Consider the following 20,586-nt stretch of genomic DNA (forward strand, 5'->3'; position numbering starts at 1 on the left):
AGCTGCCTCGTCTTTAAGTTTACGCTTGTGCCCCGAACTCAAACATTAAAGTTCGCTATTGCACCCTTTGCTCAGCTTTAATGTAGCACTAATGGGGGAGAAACTGAGGCAGGAATGAAGCTCCTGTAAAGCACAAAAGCCCTTGGTGCAGGGGCTGGAATAGCCTATAAATCACTGAATTAACTGCAAATTTAGCTCTGTGTTCACAGTGCATCCCATTTACACCAAGCACCCCTTACCCTGGCACTGGATGCACTGCCCGAGCTGTGCAGAGCACAGAATGTGACCCTGTGATGGTGGTCCCCAACTCCTGCTTTCAGGTCCGACGGTCTCTGGGTCCCCATGGCAATGTTCTGTGACTGCAAAGCACCCCCAGGCAGCTTTGTCAGGCGCCTCATGCCAAAATCACCCACAGCAGTGCCATGTAGGGACAAGGAAACAAAACAAAACTCTCCTCAGCACTCCATTAACTCTTTGAAGCTCCGTTTGAAGTAATCAGGCCCAAATCACAAGTTTGTGGTCATTGTGCAGATCACTACAGGGTCAGGCTGAGGTTGCTTTGGATGTCATACCCATGCAATCAGCTTTTTCTTGTGTGCTCTACTTAGGCTTTTCTGAGCAGTGTCTTGAAAGACGCAACTCTGATTGTGGGTTTGCTATGTTTAAAATATATAGTTTGGGGAATAGCAAGTCCCTATTTTTTTTTTAATCTTAATTTCCTGGAAAACCCAGGGGAGAATTGTTTGTAGGCATTTTGGTATGGGAATACAACCAAAGATTTGAACAGATGCTGTTGTAATTTGCCTTCTCACAACCTGCAACTGGCTTGTGCGTGATGGGACCCAGAACGCAGGGCTGTGTCACGTTTTGCAGGCTGTTAGAAAAATGGACATCTCAGCCTCTACAGCAAATGGGAGTAGAAGGGATGTGGCTTTGCTTTGCCAGCTGTTCATGTGCCCACATCATAAATGAAGCAAAACAGCATCTCTGAAGCATTTGCCTGGTACATTAGCAGCAGGACAGATGCAAAAGTCTATACTCAATACACAGCATGCAACAAAGAATTATTACACTGCCCAAACTTCCTTTCTTAGAGTTTGTAGGAAAGGATCAACAAGGCTGCCAAGCAAAGCTTCTTGGAATTTATAGCACACAGAAACCTTCCTGTTAATTACTGGGAGATTGTGCTTTGGGCAAGTGACTTCTGAAGCATTTCTCCCACCCTGTGTCGGTCCCTAACTCAGGGTGAAGGAAGCTCTGTTTATTCCCATACTACAAATACTGCAGCTGGGGACACAACTTTCAGTTATCCATCTTGGGAAAAACCTCTTGGTACACGTCAGCCTGCTTCCCCACAAAACCCCAGGAATCCACTTCTTGCAATACTGTTCCGTAGCCCGACACTGCAACATCAGTTTTATCCTTGAAAGTCTCAGCTGCCTACTGTCAGGCTTAGCAAGGTGACTGCAAGAACATAGTTATTCTTTACGCATCAGTATAAATTAGTGACACACTCTCACGTCAGTGTGGCAATCCGGCTGACCTCCATCACCATTTCTTTGATGATGTGTATTAAGTTCAGGGTACAGATTTGGACAGCTCAGGGCTAACCACAAGGCCCATCTGTGCCAGCACTAATGGAGCTGCACTAACAGTAAACCCGCTCAGGATGGACAGACCATGATATCGGTTGGGAGGGTGGGAGGTGGAGTGCAGGGAAGTGAGAGAAACCATTAACATTTCGCAACATTAGTTGGGAGCCTGGGGACTCACTATAGCAAATAAAAATCCCACATAATTTAGTCAAGGGAATTCAGCCAAAAAAATTAGAAGTTTCATTTTTTTTTTTTTCAAAGTAATAACTTTTTACTCCATTTAATCTCCAGTTTAACAGTCTGAACAAATAATAGAAAAGTACTGTGAGAAAGCATAATCAGAACTGAAGGAGAGAAATAACGCTCAGAGACACGCAGGCACATTCACGAGCAACAGTCATCCCAGATACCAGAGAAACCAGCAGGCAAGTGAATCGGAACAAAACCAGGTCTTCCTACCTCATCCCAGGAAAGACAAGGAACCTGCTGCGCGTTTCCGCCCGGCAGCGCTGCAGACCAGCGCAGGCTGCGCGCACCAGACCCCACCAGCACCCCCAGGCTTGCAGACCCTTGAGCTCCAGCCCCCAGCTGCTGCTGCCGCAGGGTTCGAGTCACAACCACCGCTATAAGGCATCAGACTGGAACAAAGGTGCAGCTCTTGCCATTGCCACATCTTACTAAACAGGAAAACTTCAGCTTGGGATTTAATCTTGTGTCACTGAAGCCAAGAACCTTAGAATGATCAGGGTTTCAGACTTTGACATCATTTATTCCGTTTAAAAGTTACTATTTTAACTTTCGTACAACTTGTGGCTATACTTACTTGTCATCTTTGCCAATAAATCTCTTAGAGTGGATAAGAGGGGGGAAAAAAAAACCAAAAAGGCAGCTCAGGTTTAATCTTTCCCCACACCCACAAACAGGTTGTGGCTTTGCTTTGTATTTTCAGAAATTTCATGGAACTAAAATTGTTGAAACTCGAAGCTGAAAAAATAGGTTCAGGTGTACATGGTAGTGCCCATCTCATCACCACTCCTCCTGTGCGCTGGGGCACCCGTTCACATGCATACTCAAAGCCATGCTTTTGCTCCTGTTAAAATCAAAGCCACAAATTCAGATGCCAGTTAAGGCCCAATACTTCAGAGAGAGAACTTCCATCATGGATTTCTAAAGCTCCGAGTTGCTATAATGTAAAGTTTGTGTTCAAAAGAATATGAAGGTATTATTTTGGGGAGCTCTGGTTTAGCCCCCAGTAAAACCAAGGCACAGCTTGGGGGGACAAGGTTTGCATCAGCACAGGGACAGCAGGAACATCCCTCCTTCATTTACATGAAGTGATGCAGTTGCTCAGCTGTTGGGGTTGCCTCCCTGTCCTCTGCCCAAAGTACAGCTTCATTAAAAGGGAAAGCAGATGGGACATGAGGTCTCAATGAAGCCGTGTGCCTCTGATGGCACAGGTCCACAACACTGATCGATTCATAAGGAATGGTACAAATGAGGTCGAGCCTTCAACCATTTTAGGAGGGGAATTGAAGAAAAACATGGTATCAAAGCATTCAGGGGGGATTCGGGTTGGCTGAACATGAGACAGGCGGCTGGAGCCCGGCCAGGACGGGGAGCTTTGTGCCGGGGCTGAGGCGGGAGCAGGCAGGGCTGGCAGGGGCCCAGCGCCGTCCTGCAGCTCTGCGCCCGGAGAGCAGACCCACCGCTGATCCAGCTGCTGGCTCCTCTCAACAGCCACAAATTAGAAGTGTTTTGTTATTCAAGTGACCTCGTGAGCAAGCCAGAGAGACCAGGACAAGTAGCTGGTCCGCTCAGAACCGCTGGTGCTTCTCCTGCCATCTGACAAGCCCTGTCCCGCCTGTGCTGCGCAGGAGAATAATGGACCACAGCAACCAAAACCAAGCCAGGCTTGTCTTAGCCCCACAGACTGCGCTCAGCCGCCTGCTGCTCAGCAGACAGGTTTAAAGGATTTGCTGCAGTGAGGGCATTTTCCTCAGGCTTTGCAGGATATTAAAAATCCAAAAACCCCAAAGCTCTGAGGTTTGGGTATGCAGGCAAGCAGAATTACCTTCCTAACTGAGGAGCACTCCAAAAATTTTAATGCCTGCCCTGGTGTGAGCTGAAGAAAACACTTTTTTGGTCATTTCCCTATCAAAACCAAATAAAGGTAGCTCATGTCTAAAAAACCAGCAACTTAAATAAAGGTGATATCTTCCAATGTCCAATGATCTAGATTTCTTAAATGCACATGACTCCCAATCGATCCTATTTTGTGCTAATTTTGTATTTGATAGCCAATTTTTCAAAATATCTTGTGTTTAAGGGTCTTTAAAGGCTGTATTAAGTGCTTTCCCTTGGAGAATTTAACTTGAAATATGGAGTTTTAAAATATACCCTAGTTAGTGTGTCTGGGCCTTTGGCATCTAGGCTTTCTACAAACAAATATTTCCTGTCTTCCTCTCTGTACTCCCTTATCCTCCCCAAAACACTGAACAAAACTTTAGAGTAATCAAGAAGCCACAGCAACTGCTCCTGGCAGGCAGCTGTTGAGCCGTTATCCAGAAGCCTGACCAGCATTATTTGGAACAGATGATCTTTCAGCTTTGTGATGTTCAGCCCCAAACCATGGCAGTAAGTAAAAGTAAAGCTGCAGGTCAAAGGAAGGCTAAACTGTATGAGAATCATATGAAAGTATTTTCGATTTCACACATCCTCTCACTTACAGCATGTGCTTCTGAAACGGCCTGGGAACCCTGACATGCAGCTGCAGGTTTGGCCTCAACGTCCATGACCTGGATTTGCCACCAGCTGAGACCCACTGGGAGAAGCCAAGCGCAGGGTCACCATCCCGCTGGAGCGCTGGCCCAGACTGTGCTGCGGGAGACACCCGCGTGTCTCCTGGGCTGGGGACATGGGCCAGACCTGATGAGCTGTTACTACCTGTAACCCCTGCCGGCCCACAAGAAAGGCACCAGGTGACATTATTGGCCAAGCAGGGGGACAATACCGCAGCCAGCCAGCACCTGGCTGTGCGAAATCTTTCGGCTTACCTGTGAGCCAAGAGCCATCACCAGCGCAGAAAGGAGGTGGCAGCTGCTCACCTGCGCAGGCCAGGGGCTCGCGTGTCCTCGGGAGGCAGCTCCTGTCCTCAGCTGCACGGCGTGTGTGGAGTGGGGCTGCAAAGCAGAACGAAAATCTCAGTTATTAGGGCCAGGAAGGCAAACTCTGGTCTCCCCAGCTGTATGAAGGGTCCGCTGGGCTCCTGCCGTCTCTTCCCTGTGCTAGGCATGCTCGGTTTAACAGAGCTTGAGAAACAAGCAAGTCTCAGGAAATAAATGTTTTCAGTCTCTCTTTTTTATTGCCTATAAAATAGCAGGAGGCTTTCAAAGCAACAGCAAATCCTGTTTAAAAAAACGTAGGCAAAATTAAAGAAATGTTCCTTGTCTCAGATCCAACCCTTTTCACCTTAACTTTCCATCATGGTACATAAAACTTCTGTGTATTTTGGCAGAGCAGAGAAATAGCTTTTCCCCCTTCTCTTCCTTGCACAGCCCAGGAGCTCTGAGTGAGCTTTAAAACAGTCTTGCACAAACACAGAATGGTCAAATAATAGAGCAAGAAAACAGCATTAAACTTTGTAGACAATCAGCTTTATTCTGTGCAGAGCAGCTAGTTTCTCCTGCTCTCAGCAGAAATTAAAATTTACAAGTGTTCCGGGAAAGCATTAAAACCCAAACATGTCCAGACAAAGTCTAGTGCAAACTACTTGGAAATAGACCCATGCATCACCTCCTGAAAGACTCATTCCAGGCATGCTGGTGTAGCCAAGCTGACGGTGTCCAAAATGAATACACCCCAGGAGTTCAGGACGGGATTTGAGGGCTGAGATTTGGACACCAGTCACCCGTGTGTCCCGGAGAGCCAGCCGCAGTCCTCGGCTCTTGGGAATCTTCTGATCAAAGACCCATTCCTGCATCACACTTGCACATCGCCACACAGGGAGGATTCCTACGTATTTGGAAGCAAGCGGCAGCTCCCAGCACCAGAAAAACCCAGCTACTGAAAACAAGGGACCAAAGCTGAGAGGGTAGGATGCGTTCACAGGTACACACACCAGCCCTTTCCATAGGGAGCATATTAGGTTTGCTGTACACTTTCAGTGCACTGAATGTCATCTTCCAAGCATAGCAAATAACATTTTCATAAAGCACCGCTTTTAATCAAGCACAAACTTCATATCCCCAAAGGAGCTATCTGGAGTCTATCCCTTTTCTGTACTGCTCTTCTTTGCCCTCTTTTAACTCCCTCCCTTGGAGGCTGGTGCCTCCAGCAAGGAGGGCTCCACGCGGTTCCCTTCGGAGCTCATTAACACGGGTCCATCCATCAGGCCGTGAGGCTGCGCGCGAGACGCACGGCGGCCACAGTCCCCCGGGACCGGCCGCGCAGCCGGTGTGCCGGGCTGGGCTGCCACGGCACAGCATTAATAACTGGTGCTGACGTGAAAGCACAGCACAGTACCTGGTTATACAGCCCTGTGCACGCTGGGACGCTTGAGCAGGATGCCAGTCTGGGTGGAGCAGTGGCATCCAGCAAGCCCTGTACTTACGCAGTATATTAGAAAAAATAATTATACTTCAATGTCATCCAAACATAGAGCAGGTTATTTGCACACCCAGTCACTGTTGCATCTGAGGTCAAGAGGCTGGAATGTCTGGATTGAAACCACCTAAAATGCATTTCAGAATATCAATCCAAAGCAATAATCTCATTATTGCAGTCATGAAGACCAGTCCCTTTCCAAGTACCAGCTCCAAGACCTCATGCATGATCACCAGTGAGCAGCTTGTGTGGGTGAGAGCAAGACGTGCTTCCCAAAGAGTCAGACAGTTATTTCCTGCATGGCAAATGCTTTCTATCCAGCACATCAAAGAGAAAAACCTTCCAAATACGTTTGTTACTTTATTAAGTACAAATGCTTGGGGCAAGGAGTTGAATCCCTCTTCCATGCACATTTTGCTCTTGATGAGTGTTCATGAATGGAAAGGCAGAGTCACCATCAGCTGTACAGAGGACAGGACTGGTGACTAACGAGGCTGGCCAAGGAGCACTGATGTCAGCACACTCTTAGCTGCACACAGAGCACTGCTAGCTGGATTTACTGATCCCCATGGCTGGCTCTGGGCAGAATCTCAGAACATGAGGACTGATCAGGAATGTAGAAAACTGAAGGCTTTTGCTCTCAGGTGCAAACGGTTCATTATTGCCTGTCTCAGATGGTCCTGATGAGAGGAATGATTTTTCACTGATGAGAAATCCTGCATTTTCTTCTCAGGGAGAACATAGCTTTGTTCCCTTCCCCCATTTAATAATGCACAATTTACCAGGCTGAATTGGTGAGCCTGGTAGCAAGTGGTTCAAATCAACTTCAGGAGCTATGAGCAATCACATATGCTCAAAGAAACCCACTTATGCCACTTTCTGCAAAACCCGAGGAAAGTTGGCTATGAACGCACTACCATAGCCTATATATGCTCAAGAAAACCCATTTAAATGATCCGCTAATGGCTGATTGAAACTTCTGTAATGAAACTCTATAAAGACTCAGCTTCTTCCTTCAGGCTGGTCAGGCCAAGTGCCTCCTTGGCTCTCCTGCTAGCTGGCGGTAGGAAAAGCAAATGGATGGAAGGACAAATATGCTGTGGGGAGAAAGGAGGGAAGCCTGCTGGTTTTTCAAGGGTCAACTTTCTGAGATAACTACACCAAGAAGGTCGCAAAGTGCTAAATCTCACCTGTGTCTCCTCATACTATAGGAAACAATTCCTTGTACTGCAGTGACCACAGTGCACAAAGAGCTGTCTCATACCTTCGTGAAGGACAAAGGCTTTTGAAAACGCAGAGAAGAAAGGCTGAAGGCTCATGAAATTTTGCAGGCTAAGCTGTGTCCTTGGTTCCATAAGACACCTGCCAGGCCACATTGGCAGCTCTGCTGCTGGAGCCCTTCCTCTAATTTACCACTGAGCCAGTGACCCAGCAAAGGGCACTGAAGCGCTGAGGGTGCCCCAAGTCCTGATGATGGGCAGAAAAGCCTCCAGGACACAGGTACCGCGATGGCACAGAGGGCTCCTGGTCCTTGGTGACCGGCCTGCATTTCACCTGGGGATCAAGACTGCCCTACCCAGATCATTTAATGCTTTTCCAGCAAGGCCCAAACATTTTCTTAGCTAAAATAAATCTTGTTAACAAAACAGCTGCATGGAAAAATGCATCGTCTTGTGGGCCTGTACAAGGTGCATTCAACATCAGATCAGCTAAGCTTTTTGCTAGGTTCTCTCTAGATTGCCTAAGAAGAGTTAACCTTCTCCAGACTGCATACACAAACATTTTTTACTGGGAAAACCAAGCCAAACATTTCTGTGCCCCACTGTATAGCACACATTAGCCCAACGTTTCAAGCCTGCCCAATATTGCAGAGGCTGCACAGACTGGATGTACGGAGGGGGAGAGTAAGAGTCCCTGCTAATCCCAAACATATAACTCACCTCTTCTTGCATCCTGCTCCTGCCTGTCCTTGGCTGCACCTGGGCAGCGACGGGGCCAGCAAGGAGCTGCCTCACAACAGCGTTTCAGTGTGCAGCAGGGCCTCACACTCAACAGACATCTGGAACAAACAGCCAGAAACCTTACAAAAGCATTATGAGCCAACCACCTTCAAAGCAGCAGGACCCCAACCGAGAAACACCCCTTCGCTCTGGAAAAAGAAGAGGCTCTTCTCTCCCCGTCCTTATAAACCCTTCAGGCTCCCAATGCCTCCCAGGTGCCTTTGTTTTGGGCAGATTGGCCCTTATGAGCAGCTGGGGTGAAGTTTGCCAGGCACTGCGTCCCTGGCAATAGGATCCCAAAAGCAGCGTGAGCCTCCTCCCCGCCCAGCCCTCCTGTGCCCTCCCCGAGCAGCGGCCCCGGTGGTCCCCGAGGACCCACATCACCCGCTGGAGCCGTGGGTGGTCGTCAGGATGGCGATGGGGCGCTGCGATCAGCACGCCTGGGCCCTCGAGCCCGGAAAGGTTGCGGACGCCTCGGGAAAAATGAGGATTGTCCTTCTGTCGCTGCTTTTGTAGCAGCAACTGCTGCACCAAGATAAAAGCTTTTGTTTGCCTTTTCCCTCCTACATTCCTAATCTCCCTCTGTGCTGGTCTCCCCTATAGTCCATCAGGCACTTTTAATCTCTAATTGCATAGGACTGATGAGCCTGAACTCCATACACGGTGTTGCCAAGAACCACTTTTTTCAGAGCCTGCTTTAGCTCTTTACGCCAGTCCTAACACACTGCAGGACCATTAAGGGTTTATAGTTTGTATACATAACACCCTCGGAGTACCAGAGGGTGGTTTATCCAAACAGAAAAGAATTGAGATGAATGAATGCAGAAATGACTTTTGGCCAGGAAATACTTTAATTTTAATTAGGGGGGAAGGGGGCGAGAGAGGAATGAAGAGGCTTTCTTCTCTCACAAAAGACAAGACTAATGAGTTTACAGCTGCAGGCGCTGACCTTGGAGCATCCCCTATAATGCTAGTGCTGAAATGTTTGGATGTGATGTTACACCAGATAACCTTCCTTCTAAAAGGAAGAAATAAAGGGGAATGGCTGAGTGGGGAGGGATTCATTTCATGGGGATGTATGGACGTGTTGTGTTTATTTATTTTTCCTCTTCTCACGTAGCCATTCAGCTGCCCCTGGCGACACAGCCGTTCACCCAGCTGCTGAGCTTCCTATGGGCCTCATGTATTTTGCTGAATAAATAGTCGCTTATAGCAGTTTTCCCATATTTAGGACCCTCTCTTGTCCCAAAGCTCCTCTCACAAGCCCTCACCTCTCTGGTGCCTATGGCTGGAGCAAAGGGGGCACCAGAGCCTGGGGGACCCCCAGCGCTGGGCAGTCCACGCATGAGGGAAGATGCACCTGGAGCTTCTGATGTGGCAGCTGAAAGCCTGAAATGATCCGTGCTCAGCACAGGCGTCACCATCCGCTTTGCCTGGCCACTGGCTCACGGCCTTCGAGCCCGTGTCAGCACCCACGGTGCTGGGCGTATGGTCCTCCCCAGCCTGGGACGCTCCTTCTCTCACCCTGGGAGTGTCACAGCACAGGGACCTCCCTGTCCAGCCATGGTGCAGAAGTGGAGTGGGAGACAGGCTGGGGACATGGGCCATAAAGTCTCCCTGCAGCTTCCAGACACCCTGGCATCTCCTTCCTTCCCTGGAGCTCTTTCCACAGCCCCGTAAAGCATCATCTGGCCCCACAGACGCTCCCACCGAAGCTGCCACGCTGCAGCCGTGGTGATCACCAAACTCTCGCGCCACAGTGTGGAGCTGCTGGGAGCTGCTGTGGCTGCGAAGCCGCCTTTGTCCCTGGGAATCAACACCCCATGCCCTGTTGAGTTGGCAGCCAGACGGGCTGGAACAATAGTGCAAGTTAATTGAGCTAAACAACCATCGGTGTTTCCTATTAAAAGTATTTTTATGATGATGATTATTATTAATATTACATAGGAGCTGTAATTTTCTCCCGACTCACTCCAACATCTCACAAAATAAACAGTTGCTGTATTATCCCCTTGTAAATGAGACCACAGGATTGTAAACTTTAATTTGTTACTTTTGGCTGCTCACAGGTTTGGCAGACAATTAAACCAATTCATTAGTTCACAGAGGCACATTTTTGGCCATGTCTGGCTGCATGAAGTCATCCAGTGAACACACTGGAGGCAGGGTGCAGAAGAATGTACAGTGTCTTTGGCAGATCCGTCAGTAAAGTTCTAAATAGGCCGGCGTGGATTTGCAGACTAAGGTGAGAGGGGTCTGCTTCCTCCTGTCGCTCTGCCGTACCCTGGGCACGCGCCACGGGCAGCCCAGCGACCCCATGTGTGGGCCAGAGCCGTGATATCCATCTTGTATCTGACTGAAGGCAGCTGGGTCCTGCCTGAGGCTTCACCTTTAAATTCTGCAGAGTTTCATTGGTGAAACTCCACAGGACATGGCAGAAGATGCTGAGCTCTTGCACAGGCTAATCCAGCTGTGCAAGGACTCCAGAGCCAACCCACCAGCTGAATTAATTCCTCAAATAGCTGGACTGCTTTCAATCCCTGCTTTCTCAGCTGCAGAGACATGGTCAACCGGCACGGCCCCATGACAGCAATGCACAGCTTCTATCCTTTTCATGGCTGCCAGTCCTATGTGCTGAGAGTTAAGCTGGTGTTGTTTATTTTTTGAACGGAAGCTGTAACAGTGTATTTTATGGTACTGTCACCTCCTCTGCCAAAGGGCCTTAGTGCATCTTAGTGCTCAGATGCGGTTCCATTGTCAGAAATTTTTTGCACGCTGTAGTTTCTTAGATGTCCATTAACAAACCAAAGATCCTGAGCCATCTTAGTTTTGTAAGAAAACCCCTAAAATTCCCCGTTTCCTTTGTTGACTCTGCAGTAGGTGTGGAAGCTGCCGGTGCCCGTGGCCATGTACCCATAAACATTATCAGGCAGGTGGAAAGGCAGCTGACCCTCACAGTGGCCTTGATGGTGCGTATTGCTGTTTGTTGCTGAGATATGGCAGGAAATTTGCTCGCTTATTTTCTCTCTTTCTGCCAGTCCTTTGTTCCCTGATGGACGAGGTACGGCTGCCTGCACCCTAATGGGTTTTGTGGGAATCTGCACACAAGTGGCCGAATCCATCCTTAAAAGCAGGCAGGAGGTTTTCAGCGTGTGTCTCGTATTGGTGAAATGAATAGTACAGATTCCAGAAGGGAACCTGAAGTGCTTTAGGTCAGTTTTATTCCAGCTTTTTCATTCAACAAGCCATTAAGGAGATGCTCTTAAATCCTTTCATCCTCCTTCCAAAGCACTGCGTTGGCCCTGTGTCTGTGCGGGTAATTCAGCGGGCCCCCAGCAAGGATTTTACAGGTGATGGTGTTTCCTGCACTTCTGTTTAAGAACCATTGGCCTGGATGAAAGGACTTTTCAAGCCATAGAGGGACACGGGACATGGGACATAAGAGGATCTTTGCTCATGGTACAATTAAAACCAGGAATTTCCAGCATCTCCGCTCTCCTGGTACAATTAAGCCGGTGTGGAAGAGATCCCGACTCCCTGAGGCTCCGTCTCACCCAGCACGAGGCCCCGGTGCGGCGTGCAGCTGGACCCCTTCCCTCTCACGTTAAAATTATTTGTTCCTTTCTTATTCCAACGAACTGCCTTTCTCTCTAAAATCACGCTTCTCTCAGGGTTTTTGGAGTAAAATGTTTTTGGAGTGCTATTTTATAGCATTCAAAATGAAAAGGAAGATTTTTGAATCATGGAACCTAAAAGCTTCCCCAGCCTAGTTCCCCACCGCTGGTTTCTCACTGGCCAGCACCCTGGATTTGGATTGGCAGAGGGTCCTTCTGCCTGGTTCTGTTCTGAGCGACCCCCCCACGCCAGCGGGCCTGGGCGCTCTGGGCGCTGGGTCTGCGTCCGCTGGGGTGCTGGGCAGCAGAGCAGCGTTTGTGAAAAGCTGGTCACTCCCTTCAGTGTCAGCTGGGTTTTCCTTTTCCTAAAATAATATTTATTGATGAAAGTGTTTCAACAAAACAGTGAGAAAATGCTGCAGAAGAGCTAATTACGACTTATATTGCGACAGCTTTGCTGCAAACCAGCAGCAGAAACCTGTCTGTCCTGGCTGAGCTGCAGCTGCTTTCTTGCAGGGTTTCTCCTGCCACTGGCAAGGACGTGCAGCGTGTGACTGAGGACAACGTGGGTGTGAGCTGGGTCCTGGTCTCCTCTGGGTGCCTAATGCACCCTCTGCTCCTTGAACTGCTTTTGTGAGGGAGATGAAGGGCATCACCTCGCGGCGGGCAGCTGCAGCTGGCTGCCTGGATTCCCATCAGGAGCTGGAGAAGGATAAAGCTGGTTGGGTTTCGAGTCCTCTGTTTCTCTCCTTTCAGCCGTTTATCAAGGCTCAGCACAAAGGGCCTGACACCTGTCCCGTGCCGCCGTGATCTGCCGTGATCTGCGTGACAGAGGCCACCGTGGAACCAGTAATGAGAGACCTGCTCAAGCGGCAATGGAGCAGCCGGTGCCTGCTGTCGGCTCCAGAGGTGGGAGGGATGGCCGGGTGTATCTCTGTTTTGACACATCCTTGCTGAATGAGGAAGAGAACAAGCAGAAAATGGCTGGTGATAAACGCAGCAATTAGGGAAGCTTAATGAAGCAGAAGGTTTTTGTGAGAAGACAAAGAAATTGCCATGCTGACACCTGCAAGGAGGTCCCAGTGCTGGCAGGGAGACCTCCAGCTGTGTTGCAGCAGCAGGGGCTGGGGAGACGACCCCTTCCTTCGCAGCACCCTTCAAAGGCCTTGACAAACACTTTCCAAGTTAAACTTCAAAACATAATTTCATTTTTCTTTTTTCCCTATTATGTTCAGAAATGCTAGCCTGTAATTCCGGCCCATTGCGGCTCTCCCCTGCTCCCTGCTTTCTGTTCGGTTTCGCGTAGCACAGTGTGCTGTTGGGAGAGGCTTGATCCTCACAAAATATCAGTCTCGATGGTATGAAGGAGCTGTGGCCTCAGCAGGGGGATATGGGTGGACATGATGGGGCTCCCCCAGACACTGCTGTGCCCACGGTGGTGCTGTGTTTAGGGCTGAGTCCATGGCCCGCTGCCTCTTCCCCTGGAGCACCATGTTTCCGAACTAAGGATTTGTGTAAAAATTCTATGTTTGTTTGCCAAAGCCCCATTTCTCTTCATTTCTTTGGTTAGACTCTTCTGAAGTGAACTGTTTGTGCAAAGGAACACCAAGAGGCACTGGGGAAGAGTCTGTGAGTGGACCCGCAGGGAAGCTTGGGTTTCAGTGACGGGCAATGTTATTTTGGTCTGTCACAAGACCATTACCAAAATCCCCCCCAAAACTGCAACACAGCTATTTTCCTAAGGCTTTGGCAAAAAGTAATTTCCTGAGGGAGGTAAAGGTTTCCTTTCTTTTTCTTGGAATGAGCCAAAGAAAACACGAACCCTGTTTTCCCCACCGCCGAGAGCTCCTCGGCTCAACCCGAGCTGTGCACCAGCCGCTCGCCTCTGGCGCTTGCCACGAGTGCCCGAAGCCAGGCTGGCGGGGCTCGCTCAGGGTATCTCATTTCTCTCTAGCTGGCTTGTGCCTCCTGAACTCGGGGGACGCTGGCATTGCCCACCTGATGGTAACAGCTCGGGCTGCTGCGGAGTCCCTGGCTTCCCCCGCATCAGCCCTCTGTCAAACTTGGGGTCACCAATAACTAACTCTCAATATTTATGGTATCTATAAAGGCTGAAATGGATGATTCCCATATGCTTATTGTAGGCAATGAAGCTTGCTTTTTAGGGAAGTACTAAAACTTTTTGTCAAAAGTCAGTTAATATTTTTGACGAGTAATCTGAAGATTCGTATCAGCTTTACAGATTGGCTTTTTCCTGCACGCACACTCTCCTGGTTATTTATCCGCTTTATTGACCAGTCTAAGACCGGTGTCTGTTAGCTGAGGAGGGTGCACACCAAATTTAATTCCACCAAGTCACAGGGGCACGCAGCATCACGATTTGGACAAAAGGCAAAGCAAGCGCCAGAGCTGGTCTCCCTCCTAATGCTCTCTGAGCATCTTTTCAAGAACGGGCTGCCTGAGGCAAGCAATGAACCAACACATCCGAGGAAGAGGAGTTCCACCCGCTGTCCTTGGTTTGCTAAATCCCACCCTTTGCTGGTGACAGAGGGAGGTCTCTGGGGAGACGGATGAAAGGAGAAAAATATGGTCTAAACCGTACAGAATTAAAGCTCAGCAGTGCTAGAAATGCACAGAACCCAGGCAGTTCTCTGTAACAGCTCTGTTTAGCAGAAGGTGGCTCAGCTGGGGTGGCTTAAAGGAATAAGGCTGAATTATAGGTAATAATACAATTAATCATGAGGGACCATATTGTGAGAAGGCTGAGATTCGGCACTGTGCAGTTCTGCAGGAATCTCACTGTAGTGCAGCATTATCAACGGGTCGTCCTCCGCAAGCGCAAGAGCAAATGCTTCCTAACACAGTAAACGGCAAACTCCTGATTTGCTTTCATTATTCAAGCCACCACAACACCGGTCATGATGAATTCCTCTGGCACTGGTGTGGCTGCGATAAGCAATCCCTCGGGAACGCTGGGGGAGCATGCATTGATTTAATGCTCACTTTTAAAACCATATGCGGACCAACTGCTTCCAAAGGGTATGGTTCATTTTTGTATTTTATTTGAACTGTACACTAAAGGCCCTCTCGCTCACACTCACCTGCACTGGGAAGATGCAGCTATGGACTCTTCCTATCAGACGTCCATGAGGTTCCTGGTGGAGTCAAGCAAGATGCCATGTTGGACAACGGCACCAGGAGAGAATCACAATCCCCGAGGCAGCACCACCAACATATTTATCCTGAGTACGACACACTTTTCACTTCCACCATGTGTTTTATGTTCCTCCGATTTCAGCTGGAAGAGTAGGTGCTGATTTTTAATGCCTATCTTGTTTTAAGCCTCCTTTCATCAGATTAAGGACCCTGCTATTTTATTTCATTTTTTTATGCTCCATAATTTAGTCATATGCAAACTTAAAAAGAGAAGCTGTAACATGCTGTTAAAGCAGTTGCCCACTGTTAAACCAGTTACTGAGAGCGACGCGCTTGGAGCACTTTTCCATCCCCCTGCAGATGTCTGCGCTTAGGCTGCAGGAGAGGCCGGGGAAGGGAAGAATGCACATGGAGGACAGCGCTGGAGGCGATAACCCCCCCGCAGCACCGCCGGCAGCGCGGTCGCCGCACGGGCTGCAGCGCGGTCGCCGCACGGGCGGCTGCGCTGCCTGCCCGCCCCGCCTCCCCCAGCAAGGGCCGCCGGGCAGCGCGGGGGGGCCGCCGGGCAGCCGCCCCCGTCCCCACCGCCCCGGCTGCCGCCCCCAGCAGCATTTACGGGCCACGTTCCTGCTGCCGGCGAAGAGCCGCACACAATAGAACGCCGCGCACCCTCGCCAGCCGCCTCCTCCCGGCCGCGCTGCCCGCGAACCCCGGGCTCCTGCTCACAGCGCGGCTCCGCCACACAAACACCGCACCGCTCGTTCATCCAAAATCAATGTCTGCACCGCTCGTTCATCCAAAATCAATGTTGTATTTATCTTCATTGATCTACAAGGAAACCGAATGTTTAAAATTACAGGGGATGCAGGGGGGAGGATGGGGAGGGGGGGAAACAAGAGTTACAGAGCCAAGAAAATAGTAGCGGATGGCTGAATTAACTAGAGAGAAAAAGCCCAGGATATATAAAACATGGACACTGAAAAATAAAATAAGGGAGGGGGGATGGTACAGCAAGTAAAACATGGCAAAATTTACATATGGATGAAAAGTAAAATTGGAAATAAAAAATAAATCATGCCAAAAAGCAGTTCAAGGCAGAACCACACTGAAACAAACATTTGCTTATGGTCTTCATGTACTATAGATAATACATCAGAATTTCTTTTTTTTTTTTAATCAACCATTAGACTTTTTTTTTGCACTCCTAAAATTCTACTTTGTCTTGTATACAGATTCCATAAGAACACTGCACAATTAGCACAAGGGGTCCACAGAAAATTGTCCTTGCTTGCCAGCGATCCTGCCCACAACACAAAAAAAGAGAAAAAAAGAGACTCAAAGGAAAGGGTCTGCCATGGGTCTGAGCCAGTTCCATCTGCCCCTGCCAGCGCGGCAGGCGAGAAACCACGATTCCCTTCCAGGAGCGTCCGTCCTTCCTCGGCGAACCGTCCCTTGTGTTTGTACTGAAGTCCAGTCCCTCTACCCTCCTGTTAACACAAGCATCCTCCTTCCTCCTCTCCTGCGCCTCCGTCCGTCTCCACAGTTGCGAGTTGGTTGTTTTTGGGTTGGTGCTTCCTCCCCCCAGCATCCACTGAGACCTGAAGACCTGCCTCCCAGTTCTTGCATAGTTGAAGAGTATTTGCCGTACTTTGCTTTCTGAGTGTGAATTTCTGACTGTGACAAGAGTATGAGTTGTAACCATGTTAACAAATAACCAGAGTGGTTCTAGAAACCATTTTTATAAAGTCTACCTATGTTAAGAATTTAATATTGGTGTACATTTATATTAACAGAATATTTACAGTTTGGGTTTTTTTTTGTTGTTTAAAACAAGAAGTCAAAAAAAATTCCTCTTAAATTTCTGCATAATATAATAAGGCAAAAAACAAACAGTTTTGTACATTATTATTATTATTAATATTTTAATATATATCTGTAACTTCGGTTCCAAAGTACCAAGGTAAATGATCAATTGGCCTCAGAAGGGAACCTCACAGTGGACTGTAAAACTACAGTATTTCCATAAATAATACTTTTAAGAAACCCTGGGTATTTTTTCTTAAGGATCTGAGGCCCTTAAAATGCAAATTTAACTAAAAACAAAAGCAAAATTTCTTTTTTCTTTTTCAAGTGAAGAAAGAGCACAAAATTAAAAAAAATACAAATCCATTAAAAATGTTTCTCACATTTGGGAAGAAATGTACAAACTGGACATTTTCCACTAATTGTTTTTTTTTTAGCACAGAAACAAAAAACAAAACCAAAAATCAATACCTATATATTAAATTCCCATTCTTAGCAACCTCCTTCTTGTTGGAAAGTCTGCATCCCCGACCCCGTTATTTATGGAAATGTGCTTAACTTCTACAAATTTTACATTAAAAAAAACGTTTACAGCAGTGCATCTTGTAAAAGGCTTTTTTTTGTGGATTTTTTTTTTTGTGAATTTTTTTCCTGCTTGTTTTTGTTTCGTTTTGTGTTTTATGTACAGGCGAGTCGCAGGCTCGGTGCTGGGACTATCGCGCCTCTACTTCTTTGGGGTTCCTGGAGGGGGAGTAGTCCCGGGGCTCGGCGGGGGCCAGCGGGGTAGTCCTGCGGGGGGAGGCAGGCCTGGTGCTGCTGGCCGGGACCAGGGGCGGTGGGGCGCTCAGCGCGGCGGTCGGCGGGTTCCTGTTCAAGATCCCGTTGTGCATGGCCGTGGATGGACTCAGTCTGGGGTAATGCATCCCGCTTAAATGAGGCATGAAGGATGGCACGTGCGCCAGGTGACTTTCGATGGGGGACGAGTGCAAGTGGTGCATTCTGGCACGCTCAAGTTCTTCCCGTAAGTGCAAGCGCTCTCTTTCCTCCACTTGCCGCAACCGCTCCTGCTCTCGGCGGGCTTCAAGAAGGTTTTCGTGGTTATAGTCGTGTGGCTCCCTGTCTCTATAAGAACGCTCGTGGTCATAAAATCCAGAGGTGGTAGGGAACCTATGGATAGGATCTGTCCGGAGCTGGAAGTCCATTCGACGGTGCAGGTCTAAGCTCCGGTAGGCATCACGCAATGGGTCCCTCATCGGGTCCCAGGAAAACCCAGGATGCGGCAGCCTCTCTCTTCCTGACAAAGGATTCATGCCTATGAGCGGGGTCATCATTCTGCTGCGGTCCAGAACATTCATGTTGTTCATCTGGTGCACGCTGCCCATGGAGATGGGCATAGAGGCAGCCATCGAGTGAGGCAATGATAATCCATGCAAAGTAGGCGGTGTGGGATGCTCCACTGACCGAGAGTGCTGTGAGGGCTCAGACCCTACCACGAGCACATCACTGTCTTCCTTCCTCTCCTCTTTGACTTTGATGTCGTTCTTAATCTTCTGGAGGTCGCTGGGAAGCTCTGTCTTTCTCTCCATGTCCTTGCTCATTAGATTGGTCAGCTTCAAGCTCTCACTTAGTGCAGGTTTGCTGTATGGGGACACGGACTGGATTACCGGCTTTGTGTTGTCCTCGGAGGGTCTCTTATCATGGCTTGGAGTTTCCTTCACTGGGGAACGGCTCTCTTTAATCTTGTGTTCTGCCATGGGCTGCTCTCGCAGCCGGTCAGGGTGCTCTCGCTCGGGCTCTTTGGACCTCTCCCTTTCACTGAGGCCGACCTGCCGGATGGGATCGCTGGAAGTCTGGCTGTTGCTGCGGATGAGATTGCTTATCTGATGTGTCACTGGAGCCGATGCCGGTGAGGATCTGTTTGAGTGTCTGTTTTTATCCATGAGGTCTCTGTAGAGAGAGAGAACAGACATCCTTGTTTTTGTGTGAACAAACATACACGTGATGCTGGATACACACAGTGCTGTGTCTAGTTGTGTAATTAGAGATTACTCGGAAAATGACTTGAAAATCTTCGCTAGCATCAGCTATAGCTGTGATGCTACATTAAAAGATACATGCTACCTTCCTTTAGATACTACAGAAGAGAAAAAACGATACATGTTCACAAATTTGAGGACTAAACTGGGGATGCATTTGAAAGCACAGTGTATTCACCTTAAGAAGAAGGCCACTTCACTGAGAAATGTGGGGAGAGAAGAACTCTAGACAGTTTTGTTTTGGTTTTTCTAAACGCTTGCTGTCTGTGTATAAATACATCCTGCTGCCAGACAACGACTTTCCTGGCTGTAACACTCTTAACTCAGTTTCCTCTACTAAAACATGGATTGAGGCACACAAAATCGAAGCCTACAGAAATGTTTGCAGGTCCTTCACGAGACAGCCTTGTTGACTGGAAGCAGATATAACATAACGCTTATTTTCCTATGGAGCTGCAGAAGAGCTTTTGTCGTTGGCTGTTCTGGCAGGTAAGGCAGGTGCCGAAGGAAAAACATCCTCAGCTAGGCCATGGAGAGGAGCAGCTGACCTCCATTCCAAGAGGACCTGCTATCAGGTTTGATGACAACGTCTCTGGTTTAGAAAGAGAGGCATGAGAGTTTCCATTTCCAACCGCACCTCTATCTCTGAGCAAGCCAATTAGTCACAGTTACTCCCACCTCTTTAAGAGGGGAATAAATAACACTCACCTTTTAAAAGCACTTTGCTCTGAATGAGAGTCACTTTAAATGCAAAGTATGATGGTGTGATTGAGAGAACTGCATTATGCAGCTGAGAGGCTCACTGATGCCCAGGTTTTATGCCGGGTTTGCTTTTGAGAGCTGTAACACCTGAGTGCTGAAAGCTGGAGGTGCTTTGAGAGTTTTGTAAGTATTTGTGCCTTATGATTACATCTGCTAACCCGGATTTCTTCCTCTGCGGTGGTCCTGATTGCTGGTCAATGATGTGGTTTATTAAAACCATGTCCAAACGGGGATGCTGGGGACAGCTTAAGTTGAATTAATAGAAATGTGACAGACATGTTAAACCCTGTGTGAACGCTCTTGAGAATAAAGTAACCTTCGTTTGCAAATGAATTACACTAAAGCTTCCATGTGAATGACTACCCATGCAAGGATGTCAGACAACTTAACATTTAAAGCAAGATGATTTTCAGCCTATTGATTCCGTGTAATCTTGTTCAAAGGCACTGCCTGAAGATCTCATTAAAAGCACTCCAGGCAAACCAGGAACCTCCTATCACTACTCAAACACACACTTCTAAGGCTTGCAGGCTGTTATTGCCTACAAAGAAGTAGCCTATTGGAGACAAACAAGCTCTGAAAAATAAAGGGCTTTACAGCTTCAAAATCATATAACTGGAAGCTAATGAAGTATCTATAGCCCAGGTGATACCCTCCTGTCATCGTTAGTAGGGATTTGTCTACAACGCAATTTTAAAATTCAGTTTGGCTAATGGATTCATGCACACTGCTCCAGATACAAGCATTTGCATTTTTATCTCATCAGTGTCCAGTTAAGATTTGAATTCATCAGCATATATGTACATTAATGAGAACTATGACTGTCTCCAAAGGACACATCACGACGCTACTTCCATGATTTCAGAATACAGAGCAACCTTAAAGCAGCTGCACTGGAAACAGGCAGGTACACCCCGAAAACACAGCAACACGATCACCTCCTCAGCCTGACCTTTTTTACTAACTTACCAGCAGGGACCAACTTACCTTCATTTCCACAGAGGGCAAACCCTAAAGG

General features: G+C 48.2%; 1 protein-coding gene across 27 annotated transcripts in view; it reads right to left on the reverse strand.

The window, feature by feature from the left end:
* Positions 1-15,758: 15,758 nt before the first annotated feature.
* Positions 15,759-20,586, reverse strand: part of FBRSL1 (fibrosin like 1) — a 464,112-nt gene continuing 459,284 nt past the window's right edge. For all 27 annotated transcript variants that reach the window (XM_071816110.1, XM_065851291.2, XM_071816112.1 and 24 more), the window contains one exon: positions 15,759-18,717. In XM_071816110.1, coding sequence (XP_071672211.1) covers positions 17,484-18,717 — 1,234 coding nt within the window. In that variant the 3' untranslated portion in view covers positions 15,759-17,483. The remainder of the gene's footprint in view (positions 18,718-20,586) is intronic.

The sequence above is a fragment of the Patagioenas fasciata genome, chromosome 17, assembly GCF_037038585.1.
Source record: "Patagioenas fasciata isolate bPatFas1 chromosome 17, bPatFas1.hap1, whole genome shotgun sequence".
Classification (NCBI taxonomy): domain Eukaryota; kingdom Metazoa; phylum Chordata; class Aves; order Columbiformes; family Columbidae; genus Patagioenas; species Patagioenas fasciata.